At 50.9% G+C, this 25,344-nt stretch overlaps 1 protein-coding gene across 5 annotated transcripts in view; it reads right to left on the reverse strand.

The window, feature by feature from the left end:
- The window catches only part of LOC140424700 (riboflavin transporter 2-like), a 204,472-nt gene that overhangs the window by 26,136 nt on the left and 152,992 nt on the right, over nt 1-25,344 (reverse strand). The window contains exons 2-5 of one of the 5 annotated variants that reach the window (XM_072507990.1): nt 19,438-19,524; nt 18,591-18,797; nt 8,340-9,450; nt 4,814-4,937 (exon numbers count right to left, since the gene is read on the reverse strand). In XM_072507990.1, the coding sequence (XP_072364091.1) occupies nt 4,814-4,937; nt 8,340-9,385 (1,170 nt within the window). In that variant the 5' untranslated portion in view covers nt 9,386-9,450; nt 18,591-18,797; nt 19,438-19,524. Of the gene's footprint in view, nt 1-4,813; nt 4,938-8,339; nt 9,510-12,838; nt 13,116-18,590; nt 18,798-19,437; nt 19,525-25,344 lie in introns of those variants that run through there. The other 4 variants (XM_072507991.1, XM_072507992.1, XM_072507989.1 and 1 more) reach the window with 4 other exon arrangements.

Consider the following 25,344-nt stretch of genomic DNA (forward strand, 5'->3'; position numbering starts at 1 on the left):
TGTCAGAGGGTCAGTACTGAGGGAGTGCCGCACTGTCGGAGGGTCAGTACTGAGGGTGTGCCGCACTGTCAGAGGGTCAGTACTGAGGGTGTGCTGCACTGTCAGAGGGTCAGTACTGAGGGAGAGCTGCACTGTCAGAGGGTCAGTACTGAGGGAGTGCCGCACTGTCAGAGGGTCTGTACTGAGGGAGCACCGCACTGTCAGAGAGTCAGTACTGAGGGAGTGCTGCACTGTCAGAGGGTCAGTACTGATGGAGTGTCGCACTGTCAGAGGGTCAGTACTGAGGGAGTGCTGCACTGTCAGAGGGTCAGTACTGAGGGAGTGCTGCACTGTCAGGGGGTCAGTACTGAGGGGGTGCTGCACTGTCAGAGGGTCAGTACTGAGGGAGTGCTGCACTGTCAGAGGGTCAGTACTGAGGGGGTGCTGCACTGTCAAGAGGGTCAGTACTGAGGGAGTGCCGCACTGTCAGAGGGTCAGTACTGAGGGAGTGCTGCACTGTCAGAGGGTCAGTACTGAGGCTGTGCTGCACTGTCAGAGGGTCAGTACTGAGGGAGTGCTGCACTGTCAGAGAGTCAGTACTGAGGGTGTGCTGCACTGTCAGAGGGTCAGTACTGAGGGAGTGCTGCACTGTCAGAGGGTCAGTACTGAGGGAGTGCTGCACTGTCAGAGGGTCAGTACTGTGTGAATGCTGCACTGTCAGAGGGTCAATACTGAGGGAGTGCTGCACTGTCAGAGGGTCAGTACTGAGGGAGTGCTGCACTGTCAGAGGGTAAGTACTGAGGGAGTGCTGCACTGTCAGAGGGTCAGTACTGAGGGAGTGCTGCACTGTCAGAGGGTCAGTACTGAGGGAGTGCTGCACTGTCAGAGGGTCAGTACTGAGGGAGTGCTGCACTGTCAGAGGGTCAGTACTGAGGGAGTGCTGCACTGTGAGAGGGTCAGTACTGAGGGAGTGCTGCACTGTCAGAGGGTCAGTACTGAGGGAGTGCTGCACTGTCAGAGGATCAGTACTGAGGGAGTGCTGCACTGTCAGAGGGTCATACTGAGGGAGTGCTGCACTGTCAAAGGGTCAGTACTGAGGGAGTGCTGCACTGTCAGAGGGTCAGTACTGAGGGAGTGCTGCACTGTCAGAGGGTCAGTACTGAGGGCGCGCTGCACTGTCAGAGGGTCAGTACTGAGGGACTGCTGCACTGTCAGAGGGTCAGTACTGAGGGAGTGCCGCACTGTCAGAGGGTCAGTACTGAGGGAGTGCTGCACTGTCAGAGGGTCAGTACTGAGGGAGTGCTGCATTGTCAGAGAGTCAGTACTAAGGATGTGCTGCACTGTCAGAGGGTCAGTACTGAGGGAGTGCTGCACTGTCAGAGGGTCAGTACTGAGGGAGTGCTGCATTGTCAGAGAGTCAGTACTAAGGATGTGCTGCACTGTCAGAGGGTCAGTACTGAGGGAGTGCTGCACTGTCAGAGGGTCAGTACTGAAAGAGTGCTGCGCTGTCAGATGGGCAGTACTGAGGGAGTGCTGCACTGTCAGAGGGTCAGAACTGAGGGAGCGCTGCACTGTGAGAGGGTCAGTACTAAGGGAGTGCCGCACTGTCAGAGGGTCAGTACTGAGGGAGTGCTGCACTGTCAGAGGGTCAGTACTGAGGGAGTGCTGCACTGTCAGAGGGTCAGTACTGAGGGAGTGCCGCGCTGTCAGAGGGTCAGTACTGAGGGAGTGCTGCACTGTCAAAGGGTCAGTACTGAGGGAGTGCTGCACTGTCAAAGGGTCAGTACTGAGGGCGCGCTGCACTGTCAGAGGGTCAGTACTGAGGGAGTGCTGCACTGTCAGAGGGTCAGTACTGAGGGACTGCTGCACTGTCAGAGGGTCAGTACTGAGGGAGTGCTGCACTGTCAGAGGGTCAGTACTGAGGGAGTGCTGCACTGTCAGAGGGTCTGTACTGAGGGAGTGCTGCACTGTCAGAGGGTCAGTACTGAGGGAGTGCTGCACTGTCAAAGGGTCAGTACTGAGGGAGTGCTGCACTGTCAGAGGGTCAGTACTGAGGGAGTGCTGCACTGTCAGAGGGTCTGTACTGAGGGAGTGCTGCACTGTCAGAGGGTCAGTACTGAGGGAGTGCTGCACTGTCAAAGGGTCAGTACTGAGGGCGCGCTGCACTGTTAGAGGGTCAGTACTGAGGGTGCGCTGCTCTCTCAGAGGGTCAGTACTGAGGGAGTGCTGCACTATCAGAGGGTTAGTACTGAGGGAGTGCCGCACTATCAGAGGGTCAGTACTGAGGGAGTGCTGCACTGTCAGAGGGTCAGTACTGAGGGAGTGCTGCACTGTCAGAGGGTCAGTACTGAGGGAGTGCTGCACTGTCAGAGAGTCAGTACTGAGGGAGTGCTGCACTGTCAGAGGGTCAGTACTGAGGGAGTGCTGCACTGTCAAAGGGTCAGAACTGAGGGAGTGCTGCACTATCAGAGGGTCAGTCCTGAGGGAGCGCTGCACTGTCAGGGAGTCAGTACTGAGGGAGTGCTGCGCTGTCAGAGGGTCAGTACTGAGGGAGTGCTGCACTGTCAGAGGGTCAGTACTGAGGGAGTGCTGCACTGTCAGAGAGTCAGTACTGAGGGAGTGCTGCACTGTCAAAGGGTCAGAACTGAGGGAGTGCTGCACTATCAGAGGGTCAGTACTGAGGGAGCGCAGCACTTTCAAAGGGTCAGTACTGAGGGAGCGCTGCACTGTCAGAGGGTCAGTACTGAGTGAGCGCTGCACTGTCAGAAGGTCTGTACTGAGGGAGTGCTGCACTGTCAGAGGGTCAGTACTGAGTGAGCGCTGCACTGTCAGAGGGTCAGTACTGAGGGAGTGCTGCACTGTCATAGGGTCAGTACTGAGGGTGTGCTGCACTGTCAGAGGGTCTGTACTGAGGGAGTGCTGCACTGTCAGAGGGGCAGTACTGAGGGAGTGCTGCACTGTCAGAGGGTCAGTACCTAGGGAGTGCTGCACTGTCAAAGGGTCAGTACTGAGGGAGCGCTGCACTGACAGAGGGTCAGTACTGAGGGAGTGCTGCACTGTCAGAGGGTCAGTACTGAGGGAGTGCTGCACTGTCAGAGGGTCAGTACTGAGGGAGTGCCGCACTGTCAGAGGGTCAGTACTGAGGGAGCGCTGCACTGTCAGAGGGTCAGTACTGAGGGAGCGCCGCACTGTTAGAGGGTCAGTACTGAGGGAGTGCTGCACTGACAGAGGGTCAGTACTGAGGGAACGCTGCACTGTCATAGGGTCAGTACTGAGGGAGTGCCGCACTGTCAGAGGGTCAGTACTGACGGAGCGCTGCACTGTCAGAGAGTCAGTACTGAGGGAGTGCTGCACTGTCAGAGGGTCAGTACTGAGGGAGTGCTGCACTGTCAGAGGGTCAGTACTGAGGGAGTGCCACACTGTCAGAGGGTCAGTACTGAGGGAGCGCTGCACTGTCAGAGGGTCAGTACTGAGCAGAGTGCAGCACTGTCAGAGGGTCAGTACTGAGGGAGTGCTGCACTGTCAGAGGAGTCAGCACTGAGGGAGTGCTGCACTGTCAGAGGGTCAGTACTGAGGGGGTGCCCCACTGTCAGAGGGTCAGCACTGAGGGGGTGCCCCACTGTCAGAGGGTCAGTACTGAGGGAGTGCTGCACTGTCAGAGGGTCAGTACTGAGGGGGTGCCCCACTGTCAGAGGGTCAGTACTGAGGGAGTGCTGCACTGTCAGAGGGTCAGTACTGAGGGAGTGCTGCACTGTCAGAGGGTCAGTACTGAGGGAGTGCTGCACTGTCAGAGAGTCAGTACTGAGGGAGCGCCGCACTGTTAGAGGTTCAGTACTGAGGGAGTGCTGCACTGTCAGAGGGTCAGTGCTGAGGGAGTGCCACACTGTCAGAGGGGCAGTACTGAGGGAGCGCCGCACTGTTAGAGGTTCAGTACTGAGGGAGTGCTGCACTGTCAGAGGGTCAGTGCTGAGGGAGTGCCGCACTGTCAGAGGGACAGTACTGAGGGAGCGCTGCACTGTCAGAGAGTCAGTACTGAGGGAGCGCCGCACTGTTAGAGGTTCAGTACTGAGGGAGCGCTGCACTGTGAGAGGGTCAGTACTGAGGGAGCGCTGCACTGTCAGAGAGTCAGTACTGAGGGAGCGCCACACTGTTAGAGGGTCAGTACTGAGGGAGTGCTGCACTGTCAGAGGGTCAGTACTGAGGGAGTGCTGCACTGTCAGAGGGTCAGTACTGAGGGAGTGCTGCACTGTCAGAGGGTCAGTACTGAGGGAGTGCTGCACTGTCAGAGGGTCAGTACTGAGGGAGTGCTGCACTGTCAGAGGGTCAGTACTGAGGGAGTGCTGCACTGTCAGAGGGTCAGTACTGAGGGAGTGCTGCACTGTCAGAGGGTCAGTACTGTGGGAGTGCTGCACTGTCAGAGGGTCAGTACTGAGGGAGTGCTGCACTGTCAGAGGGTCAGTACTGAGGGTGCACCACAGATACCACCACCTGAAAGTTCCTCTCCAATCCATTTACCACCCTGATTTAGAAATATATCGCTGTTCCTCCACTGTTGCTGGGTCAAAATCCTGGAACTCCCTTGCTGACAGCACTGTTAGTGTACCTACACCTCAGAGACTGCGGCGGGTTCAAGAAGGCAGCTCACCACCACCTTTTGCGGGTAAGTTGGGATGGGTAATAAATGCTGGCCTAACCAGTGACATCAATGTCCTGCGAATGCTGAAAATAACACCGTGAATGTGCTTCAATACAAAATACCTCATTGGGTGTACGGTGCTTTGGGATGTCTGAAGGAGAGTAAAGGCACGACAAAAATAACAGAAGGAACACTCACAATGAGGGTGGTTCCTGAGGCAGCGTGAGCCAGCCAAGGACATGGACTTAGAACAGCCATGGCCATGATATAGGAGGCCGTGGCACTGCCACTGAGCACGAGGAAACCCATCAGCTTCAGTGACCTGGAAGGGAAACAAAGAGCATTAACACAAGCCAGCATTCTAAACAAGGGCGGAAAGCTCGGAGGACTGAACGCCACCAATCTCGGCCGAGATTCCTCGGTCCTTTCTGTCTTGAACGCCCCAGTGAGACAGGGAGCACATCCTTTGGGGTTTCTGTGGAGATTTCTGGAGACAATCTATTTTCACGAGCTCTGGAGTCAGCTGCAGTCTGAACTCTTCTCCCGCTCGCCTGGGCACTGGGTTGGAGAGAGCAGGTCATGGAGAGGGAGGTCCTGCTCAGTTGCCCAGAGTATTGGCCAGACCCCAGCTGGAGTAACTGCATTCAGCTCAGGCACTCCTAACTGAGGAAGGGGAGGTACCTTTGCTGCAGCGACAGGTGCAAATATTCCGGCGTCGGCCACCAGGGAGCCACCCTCCACCAATTCAGAACACGCCCAAAGACTAGGCTGATATTCCCGTGAGTCTACACGTTTGGGAGGTGAGCCAACCAAGGTGTTTGAAATATTAACGATTCAATCGGGTCGATGGGGGGGGAACTATTTTCCTTTGGCCAGGGACTCCTGAGCAAGGGGGTACATAGAACATCGAACATACAGTGCAGGAGGAGGCCATTCAGCCCATCCAGTCTGACCGACCCACGTAAGCCCTCACTTCCACCTTATCCCCGTAACCCAATAACCCCTCCTAACCTTTTTGGTCACTAAGGGCAATTTATCACGGCCAATCCATCTAACCTGCACGTTTTTGGACTGTGGGAGGAAACCGGAGCACCCGGAGGAAACCCACGCAGACACGGGGAGAACGTGCAGACTCCGCACAGACAGTGACCCAGCGGGGTATCGAACTTGGGACCCTGGCGCTACCCACTTGTGCTACCGTGCTGCCCGGGGTATGATAGAGGCACGCTGGAACCTGTCCGTCTGATTCAGTTGCAGGGTATTTGTTTCCATATCTGGGCACAGGTATTAGTTTGAATGGTTACCATCTTAATCACGGCACGATTCAAAGCAGCACCTTAAGTGAGTAAAAGTGGCACTGGACCCTCCTGCTGTTCCACACTCCTGCCACAGGGTGGGGGACATGAGCTTCAGTTACTTACAGCGTGCGTCTCTGCCCCCTATTGGAGGCCGAGTGATAGTGTCACAAAGAACACGATGGAAACAAACTTGTATCATCATAGCAGCTTATGTGAAAGAGAGCTTAAATACAATTTAGCGTGGCCAATCCACCTAACCTGCACATCTTTGGGTAGTGGGGATGAGACCCACGCAGACACGGGGAGAACGTGCAGACTCCACACGGAGAGTGACCCGGGGCCGGGATGGAACCCGGGTCCTCGGCGCCGTGAGGCAGCAGTGCTAACCACTGCGGCACCCTGCACAAACATTCCATTTTCAACGGCAGCAGGTTTTGTGGCCTGCGAGTAGCCCTCAGGAACATATTCAAATTGGGCGGCCGTCATGATTTAAACGATGGCAGGGGGGTCTCTCGCCGGCCCAAGGAACCCTGTCAGGGGGACAGGTACCTCGGCAAGGCAGAGGGCCGGCCTGGCACACTCCGAGTGGGCCGGCAGGAACAGGGTGCGACATCCGGAATTAAAGCAACTCTCCGGTTCAAACAAGAATTCCTCTTCTCCCCCTCAGGTTCCGTCATTATTTCAAGCGGCGGCGTCTCATAAAATGTATTCGGCTTAACGGTTAATGGTCAATGTGGACCGAATTTGATTACCTGGGTAGAGGTCAGAGAAGGGTGACCCTGGATTTATTTTTCCCCTGCAATGGGGTGGAAGGTTTTTAGGTCAGGTGTACTCCAGGCATCAGGATGTAGGGCTGGCTTGATGGACCAGCTAGGTGTAGCCACGGCCCTCGTCCTTGAACGTTTGCAGCCCAGAGATCAGGAATTAAAATCCCTGGGAAAGTGATTCCGATAATTGGGGACATTTGTGGGTTGCCAACATATGGTCAGAGTTTTACAGGCCCCGCCTGCCTGGGCCAGCCGGCAAGCATCCATCTATTCTAATCCCATTTTCCAGCACTTCGCCTGTGGTCTTGTGTGCTACGGCGTTCCAAGTGCTGATCTAACTGCTTCTAAAGGGCTCCCGCCTCGATCACCCTTTCAGGAAGAGAGTTCCAGATTCGCACCAGGGTTTGGGTGAAGAAGCATTTCCTCAAATGCCCTCTCAATCTCCTGCCCCGTATCTTAAATCTGTCCCGCCTGGTTATTGACCTGGTTATTAATGGGGAAATGTTTTTTTTCTTATCCACCCTATCTATGTCCCTCATAATTGTGTACACTTCCAACAGGTCCCCCCTCAGCCCTCCCTGCTCGAAGGAGACCAACCCCGGCCTAACCAGCCTTTTTATAGCTGAAACGCTCCAGCCCAGGCAGCATCCTGGTGAATCTCCTCCGCACCCTTTCTTGTGCAATCACTTCCTTCCTATGGTGTGGTGACCAGAGCTGGACACAGTAACTCTAGCTGTGGCCTAACGAGAATTTTAATCAGCTCCTTCATAACCCCCCCCCCCCCGCTCTTATATTCTATGCCTCGGCTAATAAAGGAAGGTATCCCCTCTGCCGCCTTAACCCCCTATCGACCTGTCGGGCTGCCTTCAGGGATCTATGGACAGGTATCCCAACGTCCCTCTGGTCCTCTGTACCTCCTTGCATCCTGATGTTCACCGTATATTTCCTTGCCTTGTTGGTCTTCCAAATTGCACCCGCTCACACTTTTCAAGGTTAAATTCCATTTGCCACTATTCTGCCATCTGACCAGGCCGTCTAGATCATCCTGTAATCTAAGGCTTTCCTCCTCTCCGCTTAACACACACCACTTTTCCTGTCATCTGCAAACTTAGTGATCATACCTCCCACATTCCCGTCTCGAACGTTAATGTACACTACAAGCACCAAGGGACGCAGCACCGATCGCTGCGGTACACCGCAGGACACAGTCTGCCAGCCACAAACACAACCTTCCACCATCATACTCTGCCTCCTACCACTGGATCCACTCAGCCAAATTTCCCCGGACCCCATCTTGATCAGTCTCCCACGCGGGACCTTGTCAAAAGCCTTACTGAAGTCCATGCAGACTACGTCAACTGTACTGCCCCTCGTCCACACACCGAGTCACCTCCTCGACAAATTCAATCAGATTTGTTAGACATGATCGATCTCCCCCTGACACAGCCACACTGACTATTCACACCATGAATGACCGTCAAAATATTGTTGTTAAAAACTGGTCCTACCAGGGTGGGCACCTTCCGACCTGCCTCATCTGCATGTGACTCCAGTCCCATAAATAGATGTTTGACTCTTAATGTGCGTTTTGGGTATCTCGGGATGGGCATTAGTAATGTTTGCATCTTAAAACAGATATGAACAAGAACAGCGGCTTACCGGTTTGGGTAGAACATGGCCACGAAGCATGCCAGTGGGTTGGCCATAGCTCCAAGGGCAGCAGATAAGTGATAGGCTAAGTAGCCATACGGCAGGCATGAGTAGGTTTGGACAGAAGGCAGGACAGCATTGGTCAGTGCGTTTACCCACGCCAGTACAAGAAAGATCAGTACCATCTCTGAGGGAGAGTACCTCCCAGTTCTGAAGATGGTTTTCACCCTGGCTTCCTGTTGACCGTCCGAAGGGCTGATCATGGGTCGCATTTCAGCCACCTCCACCGTGCTCAAATCTGCCCCTCCATTGGCAGCTTCTGTCTGTTTGACATAGTTACTGGTTGCTCGTTGGTGATGGGACTCCGGGAGGTAGTTGAGGAGAATGAATGCCATCAAGCATAGCGACATCATACCACTGAGGAAAAAGAAGAAGACCTTTGGGGGAAAATTGGCCGGCTGGTAGAGGGCTACAATACTGTAGCTGTCGCCCCCAGTCGAGTTCGACGGCACGCTGCCGGTTGTGTTTATGGTCATGTTGACGCAGCTAACGACCCCAACACCTTGTCCTAGTGCGACGAGGCCTGGGACCAGCCCACTGAGACCCTCTCCGATGAAATAACTGGTCAGGAACTTGGGCTGCAGGCGGGTCATGAAGGGCAGGAAGGTCACTGAGGACGTGCAGTCCACCAGCGAGAGGAAAAACGCCAAGACCAGGAGTACTGTGCTGTGCAGAGCGCCAGCAAACGTGCTGGTCACTTTCCAGAAGAAAGGCAGAAGGAAGCAGGCCACAATGCCCAAACATACGATGGCATAGATGACGGCCGACTCGTCCAGTTTCCTGGGGCAGAACTTGTGCATCAGTGTGACAAACAAAGGCCCCACGTTGGCTAACTGGATGATGATGGTGAGGTATGAAGGGAGGTACCAACCTTCTGGGATTTCTGGCACAATCAGAGGTAGCTCTACCCAGAGGCCGTTGATAGCTATCCATGACCCCATTCCAAAAACAGCGGCCAGCACGTGGACCTTCAGCGCCATGGTAATTGCCTGCATTCACTCGCTACACAGCGGTTTCCAATCGTGTCCACCCAGTTACAGGATGCAAAGCCTATGTTCTCCTTTAAAAACAAAAGGCGGATATACAGTCTCAGTAAAGCCGTGTGTTTCTTAAGCAGTCCTACAGTAAAATGAAGAAAGAAGATTTAGTTATCACATCGAACATACAGTGCAGAAGGAGGCCATTCGGCCCATCGAGTCTGCACCGACCCACTTAAGCCCTCACTTCCACCCTATCCCCGTAACCCATTAACCCCTCCTAACCTTTTTGGTCACTAAGGACAATTTATCATGGCCAATCCACCTAATCTGCACGTCTTTGGACCGTGGGAGGAAACCGGAGCACCCGGAGGAAACCCACGCCGACACGGGGAGAACGTGCAGACTCCGCACAGTGACCCAGGCCGGGAATCGAACCTGGGACTCTGGCGCTGTGAAGCCATAGTGCTAACCACTGTGCTACTGTGCTGCCCATGAACTGATCACATTGAAATGTATGAAACTCATAGCAGGCTGGTCGGGAAGGGCAGCACGGTAGCACAGTGGTTAGCACTGTTGCTTCACAGCGCCAGGGTCCCGGGTTCGACTCCCGGTCGGGTCACTGTCTGTGCGGAGTCTGCACGTTCTGCCCGTGCCTGCGCGAGTTTCCTCCGGGTGCTCCGGTTTCCTCCCACAAGTCCCGAAAGACGTGCTGTTAGGTGAATTGGACATTCTGAATTCTCCCTCAGTGTACCGGATTGTCAACGTCATGAATAGGTGACTTCTCTATTTGAGGTGCACCAGGTCAGGTGGAACTTGATCAAATGTGGAGTAAGGCACCTTTTATTCTGCTTAATTACCACCCCCCCCCCCCCCAACCTGTCCCTGCACCCCCCCCCCCCAATAGTTTCACAGTAACTCATTGCAGTGTTAATGTAAGCCTACTTGGGACAATAAAGATTAATAAAAAGAAAAATAACACCATCCCAAAGGCCATCCCATGTTTTACGAAGCGATGGCTAGAAATTGCTGGACAAGTGACAACAAGTTTACAGTTTCACCATTAATAGTGCCTCTCAAAAACGTACTTTGTGATGTGGAAGAGATATTCTTCTCCACGAATTTCTGGACCATTTCCACTGCTAGCTTCACCAATACGGAGAAATGTTACCGCTGAGGGTTGGTAAGTGGACATAGGGACCCCATTCTTGATGCCATTTACAATCCCGAGGCCCAAAGGAGGAACAATAACATGTTGGATTCTCCCTCCAGCAGGTAGTGACTTGCTCCCGAGTGTGTGCTCACACACTGACACACAAAAGGCTGATCGATCACTCGTCGTGGGTCACTCAATAGCAAACAGCTTTGAAAGCTGATTCTTTTTTCCGAGGCACTGAGGTAAACGACAGTCTGAACTCCTACCAACTCCACAGTGGCCAGACACTGAGCTCATCTCTAGTCGATGGGAGTGGCGAACTTGCAACAACTGAGTCCAAGTACATCAGAAGTGCAAAATAGGAGTAGTTCATAGAGCTCTTCAAGCCTACTCTGTCGCTCATCAAGGCCGATCCACCTCGACGCGACACTTTCCTGACAGATCCCCATATCCCTTGATTTCCTCAGAGTCCAAAGATTTATTTATCTAAGCTCTGAATATACCCAACACTGAGCATCCACAACACTCGGGGGACGAGAATTCCAAAGATTCACAACCATCTGGGGGATGAAATTTCTTCTCATCTAAGCTCTAGGTGACCGACTCCTATTCTGAGACTTCAACCTTGATTCGTCACTCCCTAACCAGAGGAAAACAGACCCTCAATATAATTATAATAATCTTTATTAGTGTCACAAGTAGGCTTATATTAACACGGCAATGAATTTACTATGAAAATCCCCTAGTCGCCACACTCCGGCGCCTGTTCGGGTACACAGAGGGAGAATTCAGGATGTCCAATTCACCGAACAACACGTCTTTCGGGACTTGTGGGAGGAAACCGGAGCACCCGGAGGAAACCCACGCAGACACGGGGAGAACGTGCAGACTCCACACAGACAGTGACCCAGCGGGGAATCGAACCTGGGGCCCTGGCACTGCGAAGCAACAGTGCTAACCACTGTGCTACCATGCTGCCCTTCCTGACCAGCCTTCTATGAGTTTCATACATTTCAATGTGATCAATTCTCACACTCAAATTCCCGAGAATATAGACCCATTCAACCCAATCTCCCATCAAAAGGCATCTCTCATCGAAGAACGGATCAGGTGAACTTTCATTTGCACCCCTCCCCTCCCCCCCCCCCTTCCCCTTAGGTAATAGAGAGCAGCCATTCCCTCCTCCAGATCCAATCTCTGAAGTCAAATTTCTCAAATGAACAAAATGCAAATTTCCCAAGTCTATGCAGAGTCCATTTGAATGGCAAATTGGAACAAGTTGCACCGTAGAGGCTGCATTTGTTTGTAACCTGCAGCGCATGCACACAAACTCTGGTTTACATGCACAGACATGCACTGGCGCACATCCACAGACATGCACTGGCGCACATGCACAGACATGCACTGGCGCACATCCACAGACCCTCACTGCCACAGACGCAAGTGCAGTTGCAATTTAATAACAGCACATACAGGGATTCCACTAACCTTTCATTCCCTTCGCACCCGACACCCTTCAAACCCCACACTGTTTTAACCTATTGACCGATCTAAACGTGTGGTCTGTTTTCAGCTCCCTCACTTTGACACAGAAAAATATTACAATTTCGCCAAAAGAAATCTACTTCTATATTTTGATGAAATGTAAAACAATCTTACAAGGAAATAAAGCAGTTCACTTGACATAGTTGTATCGTTTCCTGCCTCTTCCTCTCTATTTACACTTTAAGTAGTTTATATATCTTGTAATATTCTCTCACATTCTAATAGTTCCTCTTCAATTTTTTGAAGCTACACATCTTTCACTTGTCGATAACCTGCCTCTCCTGGAAGAATCATAGACTTTTACACAAGAGCAGGAGGCCATTTGACCAGTTGTGCTGTGCTAGCTCTTTGAAACAGTCATTGATTAAATACATTGCCTCTGTTCTTGCCCCATAGCTCTGCAAATCCGTCCTTGTTAATTTCTTTTTGAATTTTAGGATTGAATCTGCTTCCATTGCCCATTCAGACAGAACAATCTAGATTATAACTCCCATGTAAAATTTAAAAATCTCCTCACCTTGCCCCAGTTTCTTTTGCGAATTATCTTAAATCATTAAAGGAGCAAGTTGTTTCATTTTACAAAGGTTAGTTACAAACCATCTTCCCGCCTCTTTGATGCCCAAATTCTGACGGTCGAGAGCTTCGTATCATCGGCAGATGGAAATCCACCTAGAATACTACAACTCTGCTCCCTGGATGACAAGCCCACCATCAGGATCTATCCCCATCAGCTGAACGCAGCTTAATAGCTCCTGGATTAATAAACAAACCTGTGGCAGTAGACAGAATCTGTCTGGCCCTAAATAAAACCCTCTGTTAATTACGGTCTTTCTCCAAACCAGAACTGCTGAAGTCAAAGTGCTGGAAAAGTCAGAGACATCCCCACAGCACAGCAGTGTGTCCCTGAATCAAGGGGGGTGCGAGGGACATCCAGCCTCCCTCAGACTTCCCAACAGTCGAGATCCAAATCACACGCACGTACTGTACCAGCAACAAGGATAAACAATCATTTCAAGGATGTGTATCATGAGTAACACTTTCACATAGGACAACGTGCTGATACAAGTGTAGCACACTTCATAACACATTGATTAAAAAACACCTTCAAAACTGCACCGTGTGCAGTTCGAGACTAGGCGAAAGGGACGTTCGGTTCACTGCCTCTGTAAAACTAACACGTTTCTGGTGCAACTGTACATACAGCGCTCGTCCAATCGGGCGTCTGCTTCAGACCAAGTGCAGTGCAATTGGATGTGCTGGGCTTGTAATGATCACAGCATGTGTGGCATCAAACTGGACTCAAGAGCAGTAGCAGCGAGCAGCTCTGTTACAGATTCACAGCAACATATATCATCACCTTAGCGAGGGTCGATGCTGGACGTCTCCCTCAGCCAGACCCAAGGTCCACCTGCTACCTGTGACCAAACTGAACTCCCCCTCGCAGTTGCTCCGTTCTCTGTGTGCTTTTATTTTTAGGAGCACAGGATGTCGGTTAATTTATGCGTGATTCATTCACAATTTTTGGGAACTTGAAGTTAATAAAACGGAATTATTCCTTCCTGCCACTCATTATAGGTTTTCTAATATTAACACTATAGGGAGAGAAAGATGCCATCCAGTCCTCCAAGACTGTTCCATTATTCAATTATGTTATGGCTGATCTGTATAATAATAATCTTTGTTGTCACAAGTAGGCTTACATTAACACTGCAATGAAGAGGGCAGTGGGTTAGCCCTCACGGCGCCGAGGTCCCGGGTTCGATCTCGGCTCTGGGTCACTGTCCGTGTGGAGTTTGCACATTCTCCCCGTGTTTGCGTGGGTTTCGCCCCCACAACCCAAAGATGTGCAGGTTAGGTGGATTGGCCACGCTAAATTGCCCCTTAATTGGAGAAAAATGAATTGGGTACTCTAAATTTATTTACAAAAAAAAACCCCACTGCAATGAAGTTACTGTGAAAAGCCCCTAGCCGCCACATTCCGGCGCCTGTTCGGGTACACAGAGGGAGAATTCAGAATGTCTAATTCACCTCGCAAGCACGTTTTTCGGGACTTGTGGGAGGAAACCGGAGCACCCGGAGGAAACCCACGCAGACATGGGGAGAACGTGCAGACTCTGCACAGACAGTGACCCAAGCCGGGAATCAAACCTGGGACCCTGGCACTGTGAAACAACAGTGCTAACCACTGTGCTATCGTGCCACCCTACACCTGCCTTGTTTACTTAACCCTTAAAATCCTGGTGAAACTCCACTGCGGAGGGTGTTACCGAGGATGAAGGACCTGCAGTTATGAGGAGAGGTTGGTTGAGGAGAGATTCGCCTTGGAACAGGGAGATGATTTAAGAGATGTTCAAGATGATGAGAGGTTGGATGGAGTAAATAGGGAAGGAAATATTCTATTTGGTGAATGGTTTTAGGATGTCACTGATTCAAGAGATCTGGAACGTTTCACCTGAAAAGGTGGAGAAGCTGAATCTATAAATAATTTTAAACGGGGGTTAGGGGCTTGAGGATGAGGAGGTACCCGGTTTCAAACAAAGCACAAACTAGCCATCACTGCTCTTTCAAAGAGGGGCAGGTTTAGCACAGTGCAGGGTCTGGTTTAGCACAGTGGGCTAAATAGCTGACTTGTAATGCAGAACAAGGCCAGCAGCGCCGGTTCAATTCCCGTACCAGCCTCCCCGAACAGGCGCCGGAAGGTGGCGACTAGGGGCTTTTCACAGTAACTTCATTGAAGCCTACTTGCGACAATAAGTGATAATTATTATTATTATTATTATTAAGAGCTGACATTGGCTCAATGGGCTGAATGGCCCGATTCTGAGCTGCAAGTTTCAGCGTTTCAAGATCCCTTAACTGTCAGTCTCCATTTTGGAATTTTTAATACACATAAACTCAACAGTTTTTTGGGAGATGATAGTTCCACATTTCTTATGTGTGAAGAAGTGCTCCTGACATCACACTTGGGCAGCATAACAGGTTCTTCCTGTTTGTTCTGGACTCCCAGCAACAGAGGAAATAGTTTACCATTTAATTGTGCTATCAACCCATTTAACCTAGCCACTGCTTACACTGGAGAAATTGAGAAAGGGGGAATAATTCACTCCTATGTAGTGTTATATAGGGGGATATATATATATTATAATAATCTTGTGGGCAGCACGGTGGCGCAGTGCTTAGCACTGCTGCCGCACGACACCGAGGTCCCAGGTTCAATCCTGGCTCTGGGTCACTGTCCGTGTGGAGTTTGCACATTCTCCCCGTGTCTGCGTGGGTCTCACCCCCACAACCCAAAGATGTGCAGGGTAAGTGAATTGGCCACGCTAAATTGCCCCTTAATGGGAAAAAATGAATTGGGTACTATAAAATTATTTTTTTAAAATAATAATCTTTATTCGTGCCACAAGTAGGCTGACATTAACACTGCAATGAGGTTACTGTGACGATCCCCTAGTCTCCACGCTGAGGGTGGCCTGCCCTTAGGTCCTACCATCTCCAGAGATCCCGCCACCACCGCCCTGGCCTATCCCCTGTGACCTTGATCTCTTTTGCCATCAATCTTCCCCAGCAGCAGGCTCTCGAGGTCATGATTACTAATTATTCGACCAAAAATTCCCAGTTATTTCCTGATCTTGGTTCGCAAATCTGCTTCCACCTCTTCATCAGCAGCGTGACTTGTCCAAGATATCTTCACCATTTGTCTCAAAAACACAATTCTGCTAGCTTCACTGATCGTTCAACATGTGCTCCTATATGTCACTTCCAGAACTTTCTTAAAATCTAACAGAATTACAGATTCAGGCCATTCGGCCCATCATTTCTGCAGCGGCTCTCCAAACGAGCATGCTGGCTTCGGGCCATTCCCCTGCCTTTTCCACATGCGACTGCCCATTGTTCTTGTTCAAATAATTATCCCTCTGTAGTGCACTAACTCTTTTACATCAGCAGCTTTTCCCGGTCCTGACGAAAGCTCGTCGACTCGGTTTTCTCTCAGCATACAGCCTGCTGACCATTTCCGGCATTTCTGTTTCGGCCCATGATGTCCTGTCAGAAATGGAACCCGAGTCTTTCCTCAGTCTGACTCCAATTACACACCAACATCGTTAACTCTTAACTGACCTGAACCACTCATTTGTACCAAACCATCGGGGAGCTGGTGAAAGTGAAAAGTGAAAATCGCTTATTGTCACGAGTAGGCTTCAAATGAAGTTACTGTGAAAAGCCCCTAGTCGCCACATTCCGGCGCCTGTTCGGGGAGGCTGGTACGGGAATTGTTGGGCTTTAAAAGCCAGCAATTTAGCCCAGTGAGCTAAAGAGTAGAGGAAAGGATGGCGAAGATGATTCTGGATAAGAGCGAAAGTAACAGGGTAGTTATTATGGGAGACTTTAACTTTCCAAATATTGACTGGAAAAGATATAGTTCGAGTACATTAGATGGGTCGTTTTTTGTACAATGTGTGCAGGAGGGTTTCCTGACACAATATGTTGACAGGCCAACAAGAGGCGAGGCCACATTGGATTTGGTTTTGGGTAATGAACCAGGCCAGGTGTTGGATTTGGAGGTAGGAGAGCACTTTGGGGACAGTGACCACAATTCGGTGACGTTTACGTTAGTGATGGAAAGGGATAAGTATACCCCGCAGGGCAAGAGTTATAGCTGGGGGAAGGGCAATTATGATGCCATTAGACATGACTTGTGAGGGGTAGGTTGGAGAAGTAGGCTGCAAGTGTTGGGCACACTGGATATGTGGAGCTTGTTCAAGGAACAGCTACTGCGTGTTCTTGATAAGTACGTACCGGTCAGGCAGGGAGGAAGGCGTCGAGCGAGGGAACCGTGGTTTACCAAAGAAGTGGAATCTCTTGTTAAGAGGAAGAAGGAGGCCTATGTGAAGATGAGGAGTGAAGTTTCAGTTGGGGCACTTGATAGTTACAAGGTAGCGAGGAAGGATCTAAAGAGAGAGCTAAGGCGAGCAAGGAGAGGACATGAGAAGTATTTGGCAGGTAGGATCAAGGAAAACCCAAAAGCTTTCTATAGGTATGTCAGGAATAAGCGAATGACTAGGGTAAGAGTAGGACCAGTCAAGGACAGGGATGGGAAGTTGTGTGTGGAGTCTGAAGAGATAGGCGAGATACTAAATGAATATTTTTCGTCAGTATTCACTCAGGAAAAAGAGAATGTTGTGGAGGAGAATGCTGAGACCCAGGCTATTAGAATAGATGGCCTTGAAGAAGGCCTATGGAGTGTTGGCCTTTATTGGTAGAGGGATTGAGTTCCGGAGTCATGAGGTCATGTTGCAGCTGTACAGAACTCTGGTACGGCCGCATTATAGGAAGGACGTGGAAGCTTTGGAGGGGGTGCAGAGGAGATTTACCAGGATGTTGCCTGGTATGGAGGGAAAATCTTATGAGGGAAGGCTGATGGACTTGAGGTTGTTTTCGTTAGAGAGAAGAAGGTTAAGAGGAGACTTAATAGAGGCATACAAAATGATCAGGGGGTTGGATAGGGTGGACAGTGAGAGCCTTCTCCCGCGGATGGATATGGCTGGCACGAGGGGACATAGCTTTAAACTGAGGGGTAATAGATATAGGACAGAGGTCAGAGGTAGGTTCTTTATGCAAAGAGTGGTGAGGCCGTGGAATGCCCTACCTGCAATAGTAGTGAACTCGCCAACATTGAGGGCATTTAAAAGTTTATTGGATAAGCATATGGATGATAATGGCATAGTGTAGGTTAGATGGCTTTTGTTTTTTGACTTCCCATGTCGGTGCAACATCGTGGGCCGAAGGGTCTGTACTGCACTGTATCGTTCTGTGTTCTATGTTCTAAACCAGCCCCTGGTGGGTGGCACGGTAGCACAGCGGTTAGCACTGTTGCTTCACTGTTCGATTCCCGGCCTGCCTTAGTCTGCTTTAAAAGCCAGCGATTTAGCCCAGTGAGCTAAACCAGCCCCTGGTAGGTGGCACGGTAGCACAGAGGTTAGCACTGTTGCTTCACTGTTCGATTCCCGGCTTGGGTCACTGTATGTGTGGGGTCTGCACGTTCTCCCCGTGTCTGCGTGGGTTTCCTCCGGGTGCTCTGGTTTCTTCCCACAAGTCCCGAAAGACGTGCTGTTAGGTAATTCGGACATTCTGAATTCTCCCTCACTGCACCCGAACAGGCGCCAGAGTGTGGCGACTAGGGGCTTTTCACAGTAACTTCATTACAGTGTTAATGTAAGCCTACTTGTGACAATAAAGATTATTATTATCAGTGGGCAGTAAAATGCTGGTTGTCTCAAAGCTGCCCACAATCCTGGGAGTGCATTTTAAAGTGTTGCATTTCCCATTTTATGCATTGCCCAGCCAATACAAGCATTCCTGAACCTGTCTCCTTACTACACACAATCTTATCATACACAACACTAACTTTTGACAACGTTTTTTTTTGTTACAGAGCATTTTGACTGCAAATGGGGCAGTGCTTTACTTTTAAAAAGAAAACATGTCAAAAAGATGATTAAGAAAGATTTTTAAATGTTTTACCTTGTGTTGTGTTTCATTTAGAAAGCGGTTGCATTGGTGATAAATCCTCCTGTTTGTTATAATGTCACTGCCTCCCTGTGCAGGAGAGGCAGTGGGGGGGGTGGTTTTGTTGCTGGGATAGTAATACAGACACCCAGGGTAGTAATGCTCCGGGGAACCAGGGTTCGAATCGCAGGGCACATGGTAAAATTTGAATTCCGTAAAAATCTGGAATTTAAAAATCTAATAATAATAATCGTTATTGTGGCACGTAGGCTTACATTAACACTGCAATGAAGTTACTGTGAAAATCCCCGAGTCGCCACACTCCGGCGCCTGTTCGGGTCCACAGAGGGAGAATTCAGAATGTCCAATTCACCTAACAGCACGTCTTTCGGAACTTGTGGAAGGAAATCGGAGCACCCGGAGGAAACCCACGCAGACACGGGGAGAACGTGCAGACTCCGCACAGACACTGACCCAAGCCAGGAATCGAACCTGGGACCCTGGCGCTGTGAAGCATCAGTGCTAACCACTATGCTACCGTGACGCCATGATGGACCATGAAACGAGTGTCGTATGGCATGGTGGCACAGTGGTTAGCACAGCTGCCTCACAGCTCCAGGGACGCAGGTTCAATTCCAGCCTGGGGTGACTGTCTGTGTGGAGTTTGCAACAATCTCCCCGTGTCTGCGTGGGTTTCCTCCGGGTGCAGGCTAGGTGGATTGGCCGTGATAAAATTGCCCCTTAGTGTCCAGGGATGTACAGGTTAGGTGGGGTAAGAGGGATAGGTTGGGCAAGCGGGCCTGGGTAGGGTGCTCTTCCAGAGGCTGGGCACAGACTCGAAGCTCGAATCTGACATCCTTACCCGGTCGGTGGCCTACATGTGATCCAGATGCACAGCAATGTGGTGGCTCTTCCATGTCCTCAGGCCCAGCCAGTGATGCCCACATCCCTGAAACAAGAGGCAGAGATTTCTGACAGCTTCGGATACTCCCTTTCCTATTGGCTCTTAGTCAGCAGGTGCAGCACCATCCCGATCACTAATTGGGCAATGGAAATGCCAGTCAACAGCCAGCCCCGCCCCCTGTTCCTGATGAATGGAGAGCGGAAGGCAATGACTGGGATGAAATGGACATGATGGATACAAACCCACACAGATACAAACTCTCCTTTTACACCGAATTCAAAGAGCGCCTGCCCCATCAGGAAGGAACATGGGGAATTCACAAAGACCACAAATTAACATTCACATCCTTCATTCAGTTCAGTCACAGAACTCCAGAAAGGAATTTGATACAAGGGTGTCTGAATCATTGAACGTCCAGTTTATCGATTGCCTTTCTGCCGCTTTACTTGTGACAGCTGAAGGTGAAATTACTTCGGGTCATTGTGGTAGTGAGAGAGATACTGCTTCACTGGGGAGGGCAGGAGGGTGAATAACTGACGTTGTAACCAAGGTCACCGGACTTTAAACACCGCCCACCCCCAAACACACAGAAAGAGCCCAGTTACAGAGGATCAGTCACCCCCCCCCCACTCCCCAATACACACAGAAAGACCCAGTTACATAGGATCAGTCACCCCCCCTCCCCAATACACACAGAAAGACCCAGTTACACAGGCTCAGACACACACCCTCCCCAATACACACAGAAAGACCCAGTTACACAGGATCAGACACCCCCCCCCTCCCCAATACACACAGAAAGAGCCCAGTTACACAGGCTCAGACACACACCCTCCCCAATACACACAGAAAGACCCAGTTACACAGGATCAGACACACACCCTCCCCAATACACACAGAAAGACCCAGTTACACAGGATCAGACACACACACTCCTCAATACACAGAAAGAGCCCAGTTACACAGGATCACTCACACACCCTCCTCAATACACACAGAAAGACCCAGTTACACAGGATCAGATACACGCCCTCCCCAATACACACAGAAAGAGCCCAGTTACACAGGCTCATACACACACCCTCCTCAAAACACAGAAAGAGCCCAGTTACACAGGATCAGTCACCCCCCCTCCCCAATACACACTGAAAGACCCAGTTACACAGGCTCAGACACACACCCTCCCCAATACACACAGAAAGACCCAGTTACATAGGATCAGCCACCCCCCCACTCCCCAATACACACAGAAAGAGCCCAGTTACACAGGCTCAGACACACACCCTCCCCAATACACACAGAAAGAGCCCAGTTACACAGGATCAGACACCCCCCCTCCCCAATACACACAGGAAGAGCCCAGTTACACAGGCTCAGACACACACCCTCCCCAATACACACAGAAAGACCCGGTTACACAGGATCAGACACACAAACTCCTCAATACACAGAAAGAGCCCAGTTACACAGGATCAGACACTCACCCTCCCCAATACACACAGAAAGACCCAGTTACACAGGATCAGACACACACCCTCCCCAATACACACAGAAAGAGCCCAGTTACACAGGCTCAGACACACACCCTCCCCAATACACACAGAAAGACCCAGTTACACAGGATCAGACACACACACTCCTCAATACACAGAAAGAGCCCAGTTACACAGGATCACTCACACACTCTCCTCAATACACACAGAAAGACCCAGTTACACAGGCTCATACACACACCCTCCTCAAAACACAGAAAGAGCCCAGTTACACAGGATCAGTCACCCCCCCTCCCCAATACACACTGAAAGACCCAGTTACACAGGCTCAGACACACACCCTCCCCAATACACACAGAAAGACCCAGTTACACAGGATCAGACACCCCCCTCCCCAATACACACAGAAAGACCCAGTTACACAGGATCAGTCACCCCCCCCAATACACACAGAAAGAGCCCAGTTACACAGGATCAGTCACCCCCCCCCCACTCCCCAATACACACAGAAAGACCCAGTTACACAGGCTCAGACACACACCCTCCCCAATACACACAGAAAGAGCCCAGTTACACAGGATCAGACACCCCCCCTCCCCAATACACACAGGAAGAGCCCAGTTACACAGGCTCAGACACACACCCTCCCCAATACACACAGAAAGACCCGGTTACACAGGATCAGACACACAAACTCCTCAATACACAGAAAGAGCCCAGTTACACAGGATCAGACACTCACCCTCCCCAATACACACAGAAAGAGCCCAGTTACACAGGCTCAGACACACACCCTCCCCAATACACACAGAAAGACCCAGTTACACAGGATCAGACACACACACTCCTCAATACACAGAAAGAGCCCAGTTACACAGGATCACTCACACACTCTCCTCAATACACACAGAAAGACCCAGTTACACAGGATCAGATACACGCCCTCCCCAATACACACAGAAAGAGCCCAGTTACACAGGCTCATACACACACCCTCCTCAAAACACAGAAAGAGCCCAGTTACACAGGATCAGTCACCCCCCCTCCCCAATACACACTGAAAGACCCAGTTACACAGGCTCAGACACACACCCTCCCCAATACACACAGAAAGACCCAGTTACACAGGATCAGACACACACCCTCCCCAATACACACAGAAAGACCCAGTTACACAGGATCAGTCACCCCCCCCCCCCCCCAATACACACAGAAAGAGCCCAGTTACACAGGATCAGTCACCCCCCCCCCCCCACTCCCCAATACACACAGAAAGACCCAGTTACACAGGCTCAGACACACACCCTCCCCAATACACACAGAAAGACCCAGTTACACAGGATCAGACACACACCCTCCCCAATACACACAGAAAGACCCAGTTACACAGGATCAGATACACACCCTCCCCGATACACACAGAAAGACCCAGTTACACAGGATCAGTCACCCCCCCTCCCCAATACACACAGAAAGAGCCCAGTTACAGAGGATCAGACCCCCCCCCCCTCCACAACACACACAGAAAGAGCCCAGTTACACAGGATCAGACACCCCACCTCCCCAATACACACAGAAAGACCCAGTTACACAGGATCAGACACACACCCTCCCCAATACACACGGAAAGAGCCCAGTCACACAGGATCAGACACCCCCCCTCCCCAATACACACAGAAAGAGCCCAGTTACACAGGATCAGACACACACCCTCCCCAATACACACAGAAAGAGCCCAGTTACACAGGCTCATACACACACCCTCCTCAAAACACAGAAAGAGCCCAGTTACACGTGCTCAGACACACACCCTCCCCAATACACACAGAAAGACCCAGTTACACAGGATCAGACACACACCCTCCCCAATACACACAGAAAGACCCAGTTACACAGGATTAGACACACACCCTCCCCAATACACACAGAAAGACCCAGTTACACAGGATCAGACACACACCCTCCCCAATACACACAGAAAGAGCCCAGTTACACAGGATCAGTCACCCCCCCTCCCCAATACACACAGAAAGACCCAGTTACACAGGATCAGACACACACCCTCCCCAATACACACCGAAAGACCCCAGTTACACAGGATCAGACACCCACCCTCCCCAATACACACAGAAAGACCCAGTTACACAGGATCAGATACAGGCCCTCCCCAATACACACAGAAAGAGCCCAGTTACACAGGCTCATACACACACCCTCCTCAAAACACAGAAAGAGCCCAGTTAGACAGGATCAGTCACCCCCCCTCCCCAATACACACTGAAAGACCCAGTTACACAGGATCAGACACACACCCTCCCCAATACACACAGAAAGACCCAGTTACACAGGATCAGACACACACCCTCCCCAATACACACAGAAAGACCCAGTTACACAGGATCAGACACACACCCTCCCCAATACACACAGAAAGACCCAGTTACACAGGATCAGACACACACCCTCCCCAATACACACAGAAAGACCCAGTTACACAGGATCAGACACACACCCTCCCCAATACACACAGAAAGACCCAGTTACACAGGATCAGTCACCCCCCCTCCCCAATACACACAGAAAGACCCAGTTACACAGGATCAGACACACACCCTCCCCTATACACACCGAAAGACCCAGTTACACAGGATCAGACACCCCCTCCCCAATACACACAGAAAGACCCCAGTTACACAGGATCAGACAGCCCCCCTCCCCAATACACACAGAAAGACCCAGTTACATAGGATCAGTCACCCCCCACTCCCCAATACACACAGAAAGACCCAGTTACACAGGCTCAGACACACACCCTCCCCAATACACACAGAAAGAGCCCAGTTACACAGGATCAGACACCCCCCCTCCACAATACACACAGAAAGAGCCCAGTTACACAGGATCAGACACACACCCTCTCCAATACACACAGAAAGACCCAGTTACACAGGATCAGACACCCCCCCTCCACAATACACACAGAAAGAGCCCAGTTACACAGGATCAGACACACACCCTCTCCAATACACACAGAAAGACCCAGTTACACAGGATCAGACATACACACTCCTCAATACACAGAAAGAGCCCAGTTACACAGGATCACTCACACACCCTCCTCAATACACACAGAAAGACCCAGTTACACAGGATCAGATACACGCCCTCCCCAATACACACAGAAAGAGCCCAGTTACACAGGCTCATACACACACCCTCCTCAAAACACAGAAAGAGCCCAGTTACACATGATCAGTCACCCCCCCTCCCCAATACACACTGAAAGACCCAGTTACACAGGCTCAGACACACACCCTCCCCAATACACACAGAAAGACCCAGTTACACAGGATCAGACACACACCCTCCCCAATACACACAGAAAGACCCAGTTACACAGGATCAGACACACACCCTCCCCAATACACACAGAAAGACCCAGTTACACAGGATCAGTCACCCCCCCCCCCCACTCCCCGATACACACAGAAAGACCCAGTTACACAGGCTCAGACACACACCCTCCCCAATACACACAGAAAGACCCAGTTACACAGGATCAGACACACACCCTCCCCAATACACACAGAAAGACCCAGTTACACAGGATCAGACACACACCCTCCCCAACACACACAGAAAGACCCAGTTACACAGGATCAGTCACCCCCCCTTCCCAATACACACATAAAGAGCCCAGTTACACAGGATCAGACCCCACCCTCCCCAACACACACAGAAAGAGCCCAGTTACACAGGATCAGACACACACCCTCCCCAATACACACAGAAAAACCCAGTTACACAGGATCAGACAAACACCCTCCCCAATACACACAGAAAGAGCGCGGTTACACAGGATCAGACACACACCCTCCTCAATACACACAGAAAGAGCCCAGTTACACAGGATCAGACACCCACCCTCCCCAATACACACAGAAAGACCCAGTTACACAGGATCAGATACAGGCCCTCCCCAATACACACAGAAAGAGCCCAGTTACACAGGATCAGACACACACCCTCCCCAATACACACAGAAAGACCCAGTTACACAGGATCAGATACACGCCCTCCCCAATACACACAGAAAGAGCCCAGTTACAAAGGCTCATACACACACCCTCCTCAAAACACAGAAAGAGCCCAGTTAGACAGGATCAGTCACCCCCCTCCCCAATACACACTGAAAGACCCAGTTACACAGGATCAGACACACACCCTCCCCAATACACACAGAAAGACCCAGTTACACAGGATCAGTCACCACCCCCCCCTCCCCAATACACACAGAAAGACCCAGTTACACAGGATCAGACACACACCCTCCCCAATACACACAGAAAGACCCAGTTACACAGGATCAGTC

This window comes from Scyliorhinus torazame, chromosome 6 (assembly GCF_047496885.1).
Source record: "Scyliorhinus torazame isolate Kashiwa2021f chromosome 6, sScyTor2.1, whole genome shotgun sequence".
In the NCBI taxonomy this organism is placed as follows: domain Eukaryota; kingdom Metazoa; phylum Chordata; class Chondrichthyes; order Carcharhiniformes; family Scyliorhinidae; genus Scyliorhinus; species Scyliorhinus torazame.